We start from the raw sequence: 14,087 nt of genomic DNA, 5'->3' as shown, positions 1-14,087 counted from the left end.
TTAGAGATGAGTGGGGCAAGGTTTTTGTTTATATACACAGAGAGTGGTGGGTGCCTGCAATGTGCTGCCAGGGGTGGTGGTGGTGTTTGAGAGGCGTTTAGTCAGGCCCGAGTTTAATTTGGCATCATGGTTGGCACAGACACTGTGGGCTGAAGGGCCTGTTCCTGTGCTGTAGTATATTGTTCTATGTTCTTTCATATTGCAGTGAGATCACCTCTTCCAAGCTCCAAGCACATCTGCCAATCCTATCATTCTCTCCTGTAGGGAGAGACCCTTCCAGTAGGAATCGATCCACACTGCCTCCAAGACAGATGTATCCTCCCTTATAGAAAGGGACAAATGTGTACGGAAACAGGCCCTTCGGCCCACTGAGTCCACACTGGCCATCAACCACTCATTTAAACTAATCCTATCTAAACTAATCCCATTTTATTCTTCCCAGCAACTCCCCCCACAGATTCTGCCACTCACCTACACTACAGACAACAGACAGTAGTCAAACCTGCACATCTCTGGGATGTGGGAGGAAACTGGGGCACCCAAAGGAAACCCATGCAGTCACAGGGAGAACGTGCAAACTCCACACAGACAGCACCCAAGGTCAGGACTGAACCTGGGTCACTGGAGCTGAGGCAACATCTGCACCTGCTGGGACACTGTGCTGTCCAGTCTGATCTAAGGCCAGTAGGAGTACAAGGAAGTCTTCCTTATACTCCAGCCCCATGTGAAATAAAGGCCAATATACCACTCACCTTTTGAATTGCTTGTTGTACCTTTAATGTTCACACCTCAGAATTGTACACCAACATGTACTATAATATCTACGCAGAGCAAGTTGTCTAAACTTACATCTTATGCAACAATGGTGATCTGTTAGCTAGCAGTGAAACTGACCTTATGAAAGCTTCCATAGAAAATCTTCTTAACTTCTGGATCATCAAAGGTGATGGTCTGGAACTCATCCTTATAATCGTAGTTAAAATAAGTTAGAGCTTTCCTGCCATCTAAACATAGTAAGTAAGAAGGTTAAAATTGAGGAAACATTTGGTTTTTTTCCCCCCATGTGACAATTAACAGGCAACTTTTGCAGTCAAAATAGAAATATAGACAATTTTACAACTTAGTGAGACTTTGTGGCACCTGTGAAGATCATTTGTAGATAAAGGACCAAAAGGGGATTGGTGAGGCCAGAAGAATATTACTGGGGCCACATAACAGATGTCAGTGTTGGTTCAACGGCAGCACAGCTTTTAGCAGACTCTTGAACGGACCTCTCATACATTAAAGATGAACTCTTGATCTCCTAATCTACCTCATCATGGCCTTTGCAATTTATTTGTCAACCTGCACTACATTTTCTCTGTAACTGCAACACTATATTCTGCATTCTGTTTTTCTTTTTACTACCTTGATGTGTATGGAATGATCTGTCTTGACGGCACACAAAACAAAAAGCTTTTCACTGTATCTCAGTACCTGTGACACTAATAAACCAATACCAATCACTCTCCGTATAGTACTGGGGGACTGCCGTACTGTTGGAAACCCTACCTTTTAAGGTGAGAAGTTAAACCAGCAGCTCTGTTCACCAAGACAAGGTTGTACTTAGGAACTATATTTAAAACAAGTTTGAACATAAGAATAAGATGAGGCTCTTTAGTCCCAAGAGCCCCATCCACTAAACAAGATTGAATACATTGACGCCAAAGGTCTATTAAACTGAAGCAACACTTCCTCCATTTTGCATTCCAGCCCCCTCGAGATCCATTTATATTTTTAATGCTATTATTTCCACCTTTTCTGCTGCTTTTAATTGTATAAGCGCTTAGGGAGACAGTCGGCTGAGCCAGGGAGGGAATAGAGTGGGAGGTGGGTGTGATTATTTGCCCCAAGCTCCGGATGAGTAAGTTGCATCTGTGTGCAGGGCACGTGTTGCACCAAGCAGGCAGGAGGGAGGTGGCACAGAGGGGATGGATCCACTCACACACAGCCCCTGCTGAAAAGGGCCAATGCATGGCTGAATACATAGTGGGTCAGTGGGCCAGCACTTCCCCCTCTGAGTCATAAGACCGTGAGTTCAAGTGCCACTCCAGACCCCTGAGCACCCAGTCTGGGCTGATCTCCACAGCGATACTGAGGGAGAGCCGCACTCTCAGATATGTCATTCTTTGGAGGGGCATTAAATCAAAGACTAGTCTCCATATTTTGAAGAGGGAAAGTTCTCCCCCTAAGATCTGGCCAAAATTCACCCCTCAACCAACGTCACCAATAAGAGTCTTTCTGGTTACTTTTTTGTGCCATTTGTGGGATCTTGTTGTGTACCACTCGGCCACCATGTTCCCTATATGATAAGGATTACACTTCTGAGGATCTTCATTGGTTGTAAGATATTTTGGTATCGGAAAAGTGCTACATAAATCCAATTTCTTACGTCACAGAGGATGAACATAGCACCCATTCCACTCCCAGCTCATCCTCAGGAGACAGGTCTGAGGAGGAAGGCTGGGGACCAGCTGAAACCACACTCTGTCCTGCACAATACAGCAGTGAAGAATGGCGGCTCTTACTGTCCAAGATGACTCCGACCAGGGGCTCACTCTGCTTGTTCAGGATTTCCCAGAGGGCAAAGGGTTCCTGCGGAGTGTCGGGCAGCAGGCGGAACAGGAAGGTGATGGTGTAATCCGATGGTAGCCCCTCAGGGTGAACGTTCCTGGGAAAAGTAGACTGCAGTTAAAGCTCCATGACCCAGGTTGTTGGAATCCAATAGACAACCAACACATTCAATGCATGGCACACAAACAGGCCGTTTGACCCACACCAGCCTCTGTCCACCCCTCCCCTCCTCCCCCATAACATAGCCTTCTTCTCCTTTCTCCCACGTGCATTTATCCCGTTTCTTCATCACTGGTCATCCCAGCCACTCCCCGTGAGAGTGAGTCCCTCTCCTGAATTCCCTACCTCACTCATCAATGACTAGCTTGTTTCAATGGCCAATAGTTCTCATCTCCCCTGTAAGCAGAAATATCTGTCCTTTATCTATCCCACTCAACTCACTCTAAAGACTTCTGTTAAATGCAGCAAACAAACTACTGGAGGAACTCAGCTGGTCAGGCAGCATCTGTGGAGGGAAATGGACAGTTGACAGTTCAGGTTGAGACCCTTCATCAGCCTCCACATCTGCTAAGTGATCTGGCTGTGACTTAATTTTATTTTTGAGAGTACCCCAGCCTGTTCACCTTCTCCTGATGCTTGTAAAACAAGCTGCATTAACTCATGGCATAGTTTCACCATCACATTAAAATGCGACATCTGCCAAGTGCCTTCATCAAACTACTGCCTCCAGGAACACCCACACTCTCACTGATGGTCCAGAAGGGAATCTTCTGTTCCCCACCAATCAGCAGGCACTTAAAGCACACCTGTAACTATCGATACAGCCTCACTCTTCTCTGAAACAGTGACACTCTCCTCCAATCTGACTCCTGGTCATTCAGCCAATTCCATTCCATAGTTAGCTTTCTCAGCAGAGCCTGTGTTACTGACGGGCTCAGCCATGCCTCTGCTAACTCTCGAGTCTCTGAGTCAGACGTTGAAGGGTTCATGTCCCACTGCAGAGGCATGAACATAACTATTGAGCTGTCCCACCCAATATAGTGCTGAGGGAGTGCTGCAGTGACAGAGGTAATGCCTTTCTCCTGAGACATCAGACTGAGGTCCCATCTGCTGTTTCAGCTGGATGTAGAAGATCCCACTACACTCTTTTCTAGGGAGCTGGGCTGGTCTCCCCATCCTGGGCCAATACTTAGAACATCAGAACATAAGGATCAGCCTTCCAGCACCTCAAGCCTTCCCGACCATTCATCAAGACCATGGCTGACCTTTTACCTCAGCACCCTGTCCCCATATCCCTAGATTCCCCTAATATTTAGAAATCTATCCACCTCTGGTTTAAATGAACTCAACCACGGAGCCTCCAGAGACCTCTGGGTGAGAGAATTCCACAGGTTCTCCACCCTCTCAGTGAAGAAACTCTCTTCATCTCATATACTAAGTCTGTGACTACTGGTCACTGACCCCCTAAGCATCCTGCCTGCACCCACCTCTTCTAAACTCTTAAAAACGGAAGTCAAGTCTACTCAATCCCTCCTCGTAGGGCAAACCCACCAGCCCAGGATCCAGTCTGGTGCGTCTTCATTGCATTCCCTTTGTGGGAAGTGCATGTATTTTAAGTAAGGAGACCAGAAGGGTCCACAGTTCTCCAGGTGTGGTCTGACCAAGGCTCCATATATTCATTCCTCAGACAACAGTACGTGTCCTCCCCAAGACAGGGTTCCGGTCCTGTGAACTGTTTGTAACCCAGTCAATTCGCAAGTCGAAATGTGGCCGTGAACTGAATTCCCAGGTGGTAGAACGACACATCGTCCCCAACGCACGCTGCCCTCGGGACGGCTGCGGTGACCCACCTCTTTGCAGACTGTGGATTTGCTAAGAGGGTGCGGAGAAGGGTGCAAGGGTCCTGTCTCCGTTCATCCCCAGCAGCTGTATAACAGAGGACTCTGATCTATGGGCTGTTCCCAGGGACACGCACAGAGATGGGCATCAAGTGCTGCTGGAAGGTCATTAACTTGGTGAAAGACGCCCTTGGGACTTCCAGCACAGTGAGATGTTGCTGACTGGCACATTCCAGGCTGCAAGAGTACATGTTGGTGGATGCACTGTAGCTTGGTGCAGCCAATGCAAAGGCTCTGTGGGGAAGGACCACAGTCTAGGGTCCTGCCACCATTGGACACTGAGGGGCTGAGTCTGGCGGGGAAGCCCCTCAAATGGCGCATCACCCCAGGGAGCCACATGAGTGGCAATGGTGCTATGGTTTTTAAAACAAAAGTTAACACTACTGAATGTAAAGACCATGAATTTAAAAGTTTTGCACTCTTTCTTCTTCTCTATATATTTTATATTATAAGTAAAATACTTGAAATATAAAAAGGCAGAAAATGCCTACAGCTCCGCAGCAGCTGGCAAATCTATCATGCCAATCTCCCAAACACTCGTTCCCATGTACAGGCCGTACACAAGTTAGGTGTTCGTAATCCAGGGAGGACCTGCACTAAAACTAATTACCTGGTCATTCTTGCATTACGTAAAGAATGTGGGATCTTGCTGTGTGTATACTGGCTGCTCTGGTTGCTACAATTAACACCCTGCACAGGCTGCAAGGCACTTGAAGATGCTAAGCAGAGTCTTTCTTTAGCCTTGTGATCAATCGACATGCAGATTACACAGAGAATTGTTCATAATCTTCTGGTTTTGACACGTACCTCGTGGGTTGTGAAACAAGGGCATTCTTGTGAAGTCTGAAACAAGGAAAACTGTTGAATGAGCCAGACTCCAGCGACACTCCTGCTACAGAGGCATACTCCTTCTCAACCAGCCCAAACATCTCCATCATTCTAAACCCTGCAAGGAAAATTTACTGTGTTTTCATATGATATGAAATTGGGAAAATACTCCAAACAATCCAACCAGTAAACAGGGCACAAAACTTTTGTTTTGAATTTTAATACACTTTCTTTTCAAGAATGTGTGTATGGTTCTCACCATCCACCAGAGCTTGCCTGAACCTCCCAGGGGTCTTCAATGGTGGAGAGATGGATTGTTACTCACATCCCCTTCTCTAGTGGTTCAGGAAAATGCCCCAGTTGTCCTTTCCAATCCGTTGTGCCTCGCAAAAATAGGGGTAATTGTGGGTATGAGCGCCACATCTCTCAATGAGAGCACCAATATATGAGGGAAGGGCAGTCAAGGGGTTAGATGATGGGACTTCACTGAATCTCACAGCACAAAATGAGGTCCTGCAACCAAGGTGCCTGTGCTGCTTCTTTGAAAGCACACTCAATTAGTCCGCCACATACTTGACTTCACTGGAGCTTTGCAAATGTTTCCTCTACCCAATTCTAACTCCACCAGTCATCTCTGACTCCACCGCTGATCCACCAGCACCTAATCGGCCATGCACTTACTGGGCACTTCTCAACCAATTTCCACTAGGCAAGGTTAGTGTGTCCCAAACCTACACTGATGGGCCTTTCACACTGATAACAAATGCTCAAGTTCCAATCACAGCCTACATCATTTGCTCATTATTTATTCTGCTAACAGGAGACTTTCACTCTTCACACCTAATGATGGCTGGAACAATTTGTCAAAACCACAGAGGCTCAGTATATTCAACAAGTTACTATTCATTCATTCCACATTATAACAACAACCAACTACATTTTGAAATAATTCTTATCTCCCCCTCTTGTTCTTCTGCCAGTTGTGTCTGTTACTTAACCTCTTGCCATTGGAAATTGTTTCCCTTTATTCTAACAAAATTAAACTTTCCCTTAACCTGGTCCACAATAAGGAGAATTAGCCCAGCTTCTCCAATCTCTTCATCAAAAATGAAAATTATTTGGCTTCTTAGGGGAGGAAACAGAAGTGAAGTAACCTGCATTTTTTCTCATTTCTTCTCAACCATGCTCAACACCTTATTTAATAACACTGTGAGACTTCACATCATGATCACCATATCACGTTCTTGCTCTGTGCTGGATAGTTTTCCCGAAAATAATAGCTTCAGGATAATTCCACATCATGTCACTTGTACACTTGAAACCTGCTTGCCTGCAAATTAACCTTTGCCAATAGTCCTACGTATGCTACAGTATCATCAATGTTCTGTAACCTACCTCTCCAATTCATTCCATTGACCCAATGCAACAACGCAAGAGAGCAAAGCTCATAAGAACTTAAGAAGTGAAACAATCTAAGAGTCATTTCCTCCCTCGAATGTTCCGTCTTTCAACAAGATCACAGCTGGCCTGACAACCTCAGCCCCATTTCTTTGCCTGCGGCCCTTAGCCCTCGGCTCCCCATAAGGCCAAAAGTCTACACCAGCCAGTGATACATTCAGTGACTGAGCTACCCCAGCTCTCAGGGGTAGGGAATTCCAAAGATTCACAAGACTCTGAGAAGAAATTTCTCCTCATCTCAGTTTTAAGTGGGTGACTCCTTATTCTGACACTATGCCCTTAGTTCTAGACTCTCAACATCTCTTCAGCATCTACCCTCTCCCGCTCTCCCTGCCTCACTCCTTCCACCCAGGATCTTACATGTATCAACACCTTCAGTGGAGTGGGTTTTGGAGGTAGTGTACAACACATTGACACTACCACACAGGGCGTTCAGCACCACTGACGGTGAATTTTTAGACGTTCATGTTTCAACCCTTCTGGGATCAATTGCAAATGAACTTCTCCAAAACAACATATTTTACCCATACCAAACTTGACAACAAGTTCAGGTGTCAACACAACTAGAGAGACTGCCAGCCTTTGATGACTGTACTGCAATTTCCCAATCACTTGGGTTCATTAAGGTGAGTGACTGGGTCATACCTATTGGGGTTCAAGTTCCAGACAGTGCTGGGAGCAGAACCTTTCAGAAGGCATTCCTGTGGCAGTACTCTAGGAGTGGCATAGAGTTGTACAGCACAGAAACAGGCCTTTCAGCCCACCACATCCATCCCAACCTTTTTACAAACCCACACTAATCCCATTTGCCTGCATGGAACCATATCCTTCTATGTCTTATAGAAAAGTACAGCACAGAACAGGCCCTTTGACCCACAATGCCTGTGCCGAACACAATGCCGAATTAAACTAATCTCTTCTGTCTGCACATGATCCATATCCCTCCGTTCCCAGCAATATTCACGTGTCTATCCAAAAGCCTCTTGAATGCCATTATCATACCTGCTCCCACTATAACCCCTGGCAGACATTCCAGGCACCCATCACTCTCTGTGTAAAACAAAAACTTGCCCCGCACATCTCCTTTAAACTTTCCCCCCTCTCACCTTAAAACTATGCCCTATAGTATTTGATATTTCTCCCCAGAAAAAAGATTCTGACTATCTACCCTATCTATGCCCCTCATAATTTTATAAACTTCTATCAGGTGTCGACTCTTGCCTATTTTGTGATCTGTCTAAACGCCTCTTAAACACAGTGACTGTATCTGACTCCACCACCTCTCCTGACAGCATGTTCCAGATATCAACCACACTCTGTATAAGAGCGCTGCAGAGTTGGAGGTGATATATTAAACAGTGATCCGAGTGGGCAGGCAGGGGCTCTGCTTACCCCAAAGGCAATGCCTCCAACAGTGCGGCATTCCCCCAGTGTTCCGGGGAAGTGTCAGCCAGGATCTTTGGGCTCACAACCCCAGATTGGGACTTCAACCTATGACTTTCTGAATCAGACACTCTGAACGATGACAGACCCAGCCTGCACTTATTTAATAGGCACAGTTTAAGAAAATAATTTTTCATTAATTTGATAACTATAGGAAAATATATCCTTGAACAAATCATTGCTTTATATGTAACCATGGGATTGACTATGATGCGATCATTTCCAAATAATAGGGAGACAATAAGTAGCAAGAAGTGTTCATTTAAGATTTCGGAAGAGCAATGAAGAGAACTCAAAGGGAAACTTCCAACAATCCCCCTCAGTCAATCAGTACACTGTCAGCTGGAGACTTCCAATGAAAGGTGAAATGTCAGGTGACATCCTTTACCTGCAAGGTTGCTGTCTCCAATGAGGACCATCGGACATGCTAGAAGTAGAACAATTACACACGTCAGTGTCAGGAGCAACTCCACAATCCCCATCCTCACATAAAGGCAAAGGCTCCTGGCTTCCCAAATAAGCATCAGGCACCAGCAGCTCACATTCCCAACCACAGACTCCTTGATCCCACATTCCCATCACAGACACTGCATCAGACATTCCCACTCACAGACTCCAGATCTCACATTCCCGACCACAGACTCCTGGATCCCACATTCCCATCACAGACACTGCATCAGACATTCCCAATCACAGATTCTGGATCCCACATTCACAACCACAGACTCCTGGATCCCACATTCCCATCACAAACACTGCATCAGACATTCCCAGTCACAGATTCTGGATCCCACATTCCCAATCACAGATTCCGGATCATACATACCCGATCACAGATTCTGGATCCCACATTCCCACCACAGACATCAGGCCACACATTCCCAGTCACAGACTCCAGATCCCTATTCACAATCACAGACTCTGGATCCCACATTCCCGATCACAGACACCGGGTCACACATTCCTGATCACAGACTCCCAATTACACATTCCTGATCACACATTCCAATCACAGATTCTGGATCACGCATTCCTGATCACAGACTTTGAATCCCACATTCCTGATAACAGACTCTGGTCCACGTATTCCCAATCATGGGATTCCTGATCAGACACTCTGGCTCACACATTCTGGATCACATCATGGGATTCCCAATCATGGTCCTGAAGGTGAACAAAAGCTACCGGATATTGAGGGACTGATGGATTTAGGAATATACTCAGGGTTGATATGCTGAAAATTTCAGGCCTTGGACTGCCACACTTCCCACAGCTGTGACCATGGTGATGGACCTACATTGGATCTAAAGCACTTTAGGACATCCTGGGATTGGGATAGAGACATCAAGTTGTACAGCACAGAAACGGGCTCTTCTGCCCATCATGTCCACGGTGACCCATTTGCCTGCATTAGAAATATATCCTTCTATCCTTGCCTATTTAAGTACCCGTCTAAATGCCTTTATCAAACCTGGAGATGACGAAGACCTCATTGGAGTTCGAATGACTTACTAAAATCTGCCATCTGTTGATGGCTCTGAAGTGCATCACCAGCACTGTCAATGAGATTATAAGGGTACATCTAAAGCTTTCTTCTGGAGCTCCACACTTATGTCGCAGGTCAACACTTTGACCAGTATGGTCGACATCCCTCACTCATTCTGTGTCTGATGTGCACCATGTTGGTCAGGGTGCACTATTGGCGCGTTCCAGATATCAACCACTCTGTGTAAAAACTTACCCCTCAGATGCCCTTTAAAGCTCCTTCCTCTCACCTTAAGGTTTTCGGCGTTCAACACCATCATCTATCCCCTCAGTACTAATCACCAAGCTTCAAAACCTGTACCTCCCTCTGCAACTGGATCCTTGACTTCCTTATCGAGAGACTACAGTGTGGATCAGTAATAACATTTCCTCCTCACTGACAATCAACACAGGTGCACCTTAATGATGTGTGCTTAGCCCACTGCTCTACTCTCTCTACACTCATGACTGTGTGGCTAAGCACAGCTCAAATGCCATCTATAAATTCACCGATGACACCACTGTTGTTGGTAGAATCTCAGACGGCAGTGAGGAGGCTTATGTGAGTGAGATAGATTGGCTTGTTGAGTGGTGTCACAACAACAACCTCATACTTCACGTCAGCAAGACCAAGGAATTGATTGTGGACTTCAGGAAGGGTAAGTCGTGAGAACACACACCAGTCTTCATTGAGGGGTCAGCGGTGGAAAGGGTGAGCAGCTTCAAGTTCCTGGGAGTCAACATCTCTGAGGATCTAGCCTGGGCCCAACACATTGATGCAATCACAAAGGTGGCATGCCAGTGGCTCTATTAGGAGTTTGAGGAGATTCGGTACATCACCAAAGACTTACAAATGGTGGAGAGCATTCTGACTGGTTGCATCAGAGTCTGGTATGGAGGCTCCAATGCACAAGATTGCAAGAGACTGCAAAGGGTTGTCGACTCATCCAGCTCTATCATGGGCACAACCCTTCCCCTCCAGAGGACATGAAGAAGGTGGCATCCATTACTAAGGACCCTCACCATCCGGGACATGCCCTCTTCACATTGCTACCATTGGGGAGGAGGTACAGGGGTCCGAACACCCACACTCAACAGTTCAGAAACAGCTTCTTCCTCTCTGCCATCAGATTTCTGAGCAGTCCATGAACCCATGAATACTACTTTGTTATTCCTTTCTCTATTTATTTATTTTTGTAACTTATAGTAATTTTATGTCTTTGAACTATACTGCTGCTGCAAAACAATAAATTTCATGTCATGTGTCAGTGATAATAAATCTGATTTTGATTCTGATACTGATACACCTACCATGGGAACAAGATTCTGGCCATCGACCCTATCTATGGGATCCAAGTCTAAGTTTACCTCTTTTATGGGCAGGACACCTGTGAACAGGCAGTTCCCCAGACTACTGGCCTCGTAAAATAGCAGAAAAACCCCTGAGTGAATGCACAGCCTTCCCTGAGAGAGTTCTGCCAAAGCTGGGGACATCATTAGAGCAGGATCAGCAATAAAATAACACATGTGAAGTATGGAATCTGGATCAAATTAAGCGTCATCCACAGGGAACGTTGGATGAAGGACTGCTTGCTTTGCTGAGTTATGGTGATATTATTCTTTGCACATTAGGAAATAAGATTCATCAGGGGTTGATCCAGTCCGGGAGCTGGAATGGGAAGCACGGGAAGCATTGAAACCTATCAGATATTGAAAGGCCTGGATAGAGTGGACGTGGAGAGGATGTTTCCATTAGTACCAGAGTGTAGGATCCAAGGGCACAGCCTCAGAATAAAAGGGACATCCCTTTAAAACTGAGATGAGGAGGAATTTTTACAGCCAGAGGGTGGTGAATCTGTGGAATTTGTTGCCACAGAGGGCGATGGAGACCAAATCTCTGGGTGTATTTAAGGCAGAGATTAATAGGTCCTTGATTAGTAAAGGGGTTAAGGGATACGGGGAGAAGGCGGGAGAATGGGGTTGAGAAAAAAGAAATCAGCCATGATCGAATGGTGGAGCAGATTAGATGGGCAGAATGGCCTAATTTTTCCTCCTATAATTTATGGTCTTATGATCTAGATCCAGTTCTAGGTGCCCACAGAGCACCTTGACCAACAAGTTGGACATCGGGCACAGAACAAGTGAAGGTTGTCCACCATTCTAGTCAAGGTGCTGACCTGTGGAGCTCCAGAAGAAAGCTTTAGGTTCATCTTCATAAACCTATTGGCAGTGCTGGTGGCGGCAACTACGCACTCTGAACTTCAGAGCCATCGACAGGTGTCAGATTGTCATAAGTCAATCAAACTCCAATGAAGACTTTATCATATCCAGATCTGATTGACCTTGAATTCCCATCACTTTACCATCGGCAGCTGTGCCTTCAGCTGGATCCCAGGTTTTAGGATTTCCCCACCAAACCACCCCCCCCCCCCCTTCCCTCTCAGCAGCCTGGGCCCTGACCCCAGGATTTCCCTGCTGCATCCCTCCTCTCTCTCTCTCTCTCTCTCTCTCTCTCTCTCTCTCTCTCCTTGCCGTCTGAATCTTTCTGCCTAAAATTCTCCTTACACAGCTCAGTTTCAAATTTAGCTTGGTAGCAATCCAGTGAACCCCTGGGAATGTTGCAAGGTTAAAGGAGCTGTGGAAATAAAGATTGTTGCTATTGAAACACCAAGTCATGGCACTCACTTGCAGAGGCCGTCTCACAGACAAACGTGACCAGCTCATCCTCAATCTTCTTGAAGGCATCAAAATCGTCCACGAAGAAGGCATGCCTATTGCTGGGTTTGCTTGCAATGTTGATAAGCTCTGCATAATCAGCATCAGCAACACCAACTGCAAAGATACTGTACCCTGCAGCAGAAGAGGAAAGGGAGGAGGAAAGTGTGTTAATCCCATATATTCCTGGATGTATTGGACCAAAGCTGGTTAATTCACATTCCCCTTTGACCTCGTCTGTACCAAAAACACCATCAATATTGGCATGAGGTACAGGTCAAGGTAAGATCTGGACCACAGCTTTGGGCACTTTCATTTTAATTCCAATACAAAATGTTCTTGGTCACCTTACAGTCTTTACATGGGTTTTCACAGCTCAGAAGCAGGCTATTCAGCCCAAGTGCTCCATGCTGGTGACTCAGCCCCACATGAGCCTCCTCCCACCATCACCTCACCCATTCCATTTCTTTCTGCTTCTTCTCCCCAGTATGTTTCTCTCCCTTTAGTGCCTCTGTATTAATTGCCTCAAAACACTCAGTGTGGTAGGGACCTTAAAACAGCAGTCCCTACTGAACATAAATTAACCCTGAATTTGCTGACCGGGAGAACACTGGACCTTGCCTCCACTTTATCCTCAGCTACCTAAATACTTCCTGTGCTCAGGAGCCATCAACTCCTTGCATCATCATAACACTTTGTACAACCCCTCCCACCTGCTCCCCCACGTCTGAAGGAGTGCAGACCCAGTCTATTCAGCTAGATCCCAAGGTTACATTGTAAGAGCAGCAAGGTATCTGTCTGGGGACCTGTGCAACGTAAGAAATAGGAATCGTAGGGCATTTGTTCCCCTCAAGTTTGCTCAATCCCTAGCAGAGCCTTTCGCACCTCAATGATGTCAACTCGCATTTTCCTGAAGATGCAACAAGTGATCACATTTACCACTGAGCCAAGCCTACATTACTCTGATGAGCACACTTTGTTATCACCAGGCTATGGAGATAAGCATCTCAGAACTGTGCATCCAGTAGTGGCTTCCCGAACATTCCCTCTCCCTTACCTTCCATCTGCATCTCTTGTGAAATCTTGTTAACATCATCTTGGGATCGACCATCTGTAATGACCACCAGTACACTTGGAATGCCTCTCTGCAATCCTGCTTCGACTGTGAACACGAAATCCCTGGCATGTTTTATGGCTCTACCTGAACATTAAAATAAAGATAGGTTAATTAGTTCATTAGAACATAGAACAGTACACCACATCATATCTGTGCTGAACATGATGCCAGTCTAACTAATCCCATCTACCCGCATGTGTTCTGTATCCCTCCATTCCCTGCCTGTTCATGTGTCTGTCTAAATGCCTCTTAAACATTGCTATCATATCTGCTTCCACCACCTCCCCTGGCAGCACGTTCCAGGCACCTACCATTGAAAAACTTGTCTTGCAATTCTCCTTTAAACTTTGTGCCTCTCAACTTAAAGCTATGCCCTCTTGTATGTGATATTTCCACCCTGGGAAAAAGACACTGACTATCCAGACACAAGAGACTGCAGACGCTGGAATCTGGAGCAGCAAGCAATCTGCTGGAGGAACTCAGAGGGTCGA

The 14,087-nt window shown here is 46.0% G+C and overlaps 1 protein-coding gene across 7 annotated transcripts in view; it reads right to left on the bottom strand.

Annotated features, from left to right (window-relative positions):
- Positions 1 to 14,087, bottom strand: part of col14a1a (collagen, type XIV, alpha 1a) — a 180,246-nt gene that overhangs the window by 37,485 nt on the left and 128,674 nt on the right. For all 7 annotated transcript variants that reach the window (XM_052023336.1, XM_052023342.1, XM_052023343.1 and 4 more), the window contains 6 exons: positions 13,537 to 13,680; positions 12,450 to 12,614; positions 8,629 to 8,667; positions 5,319 to 5,457; positions 2,568 to 2,710; positions 895 to 1,004 (listed from right to left, as the gene is read on the bottom strand). In XM_052023336.1, coding sequence (XP_051879296.1) covers positions 895 to 1,004; positions 2,568 to 2,710; positions 5,319 to 5,457; positions 8,629 to 8,667; positions 12,450 to 12,614; positions 13,537 to 13,680 — 740 coding nt within the window. The remainder of the gene's footprint in view (positions 1 to 894; positions 1,005 to 2,567; positions 2,711 to 5,318; positions 5,458 to 8,628; positions 8,668 to 12,449; positions 12,615 to 13,536; positions 13,681 to 14,087) is intronic.

Source organism: Pristis pectinata, chromosome 9 (genome assembly GCF_009764475.1).
Source record: "Pristis pectinata isolate sPriPec2 chromosome 9, sPriPec2.1.pri, whole genome shotgun sequence".
In the NCBI taxonomy this organism is placed as follows: Eukaryota; Metazoa; Chordata; class Chondrichthyes; order Rhinopristiformes; family Pristidae; genus Pristis; species Pristis pectinata.
This window is presented reverse-complemented; position numbering and strand designations above follow the sequence as displayed.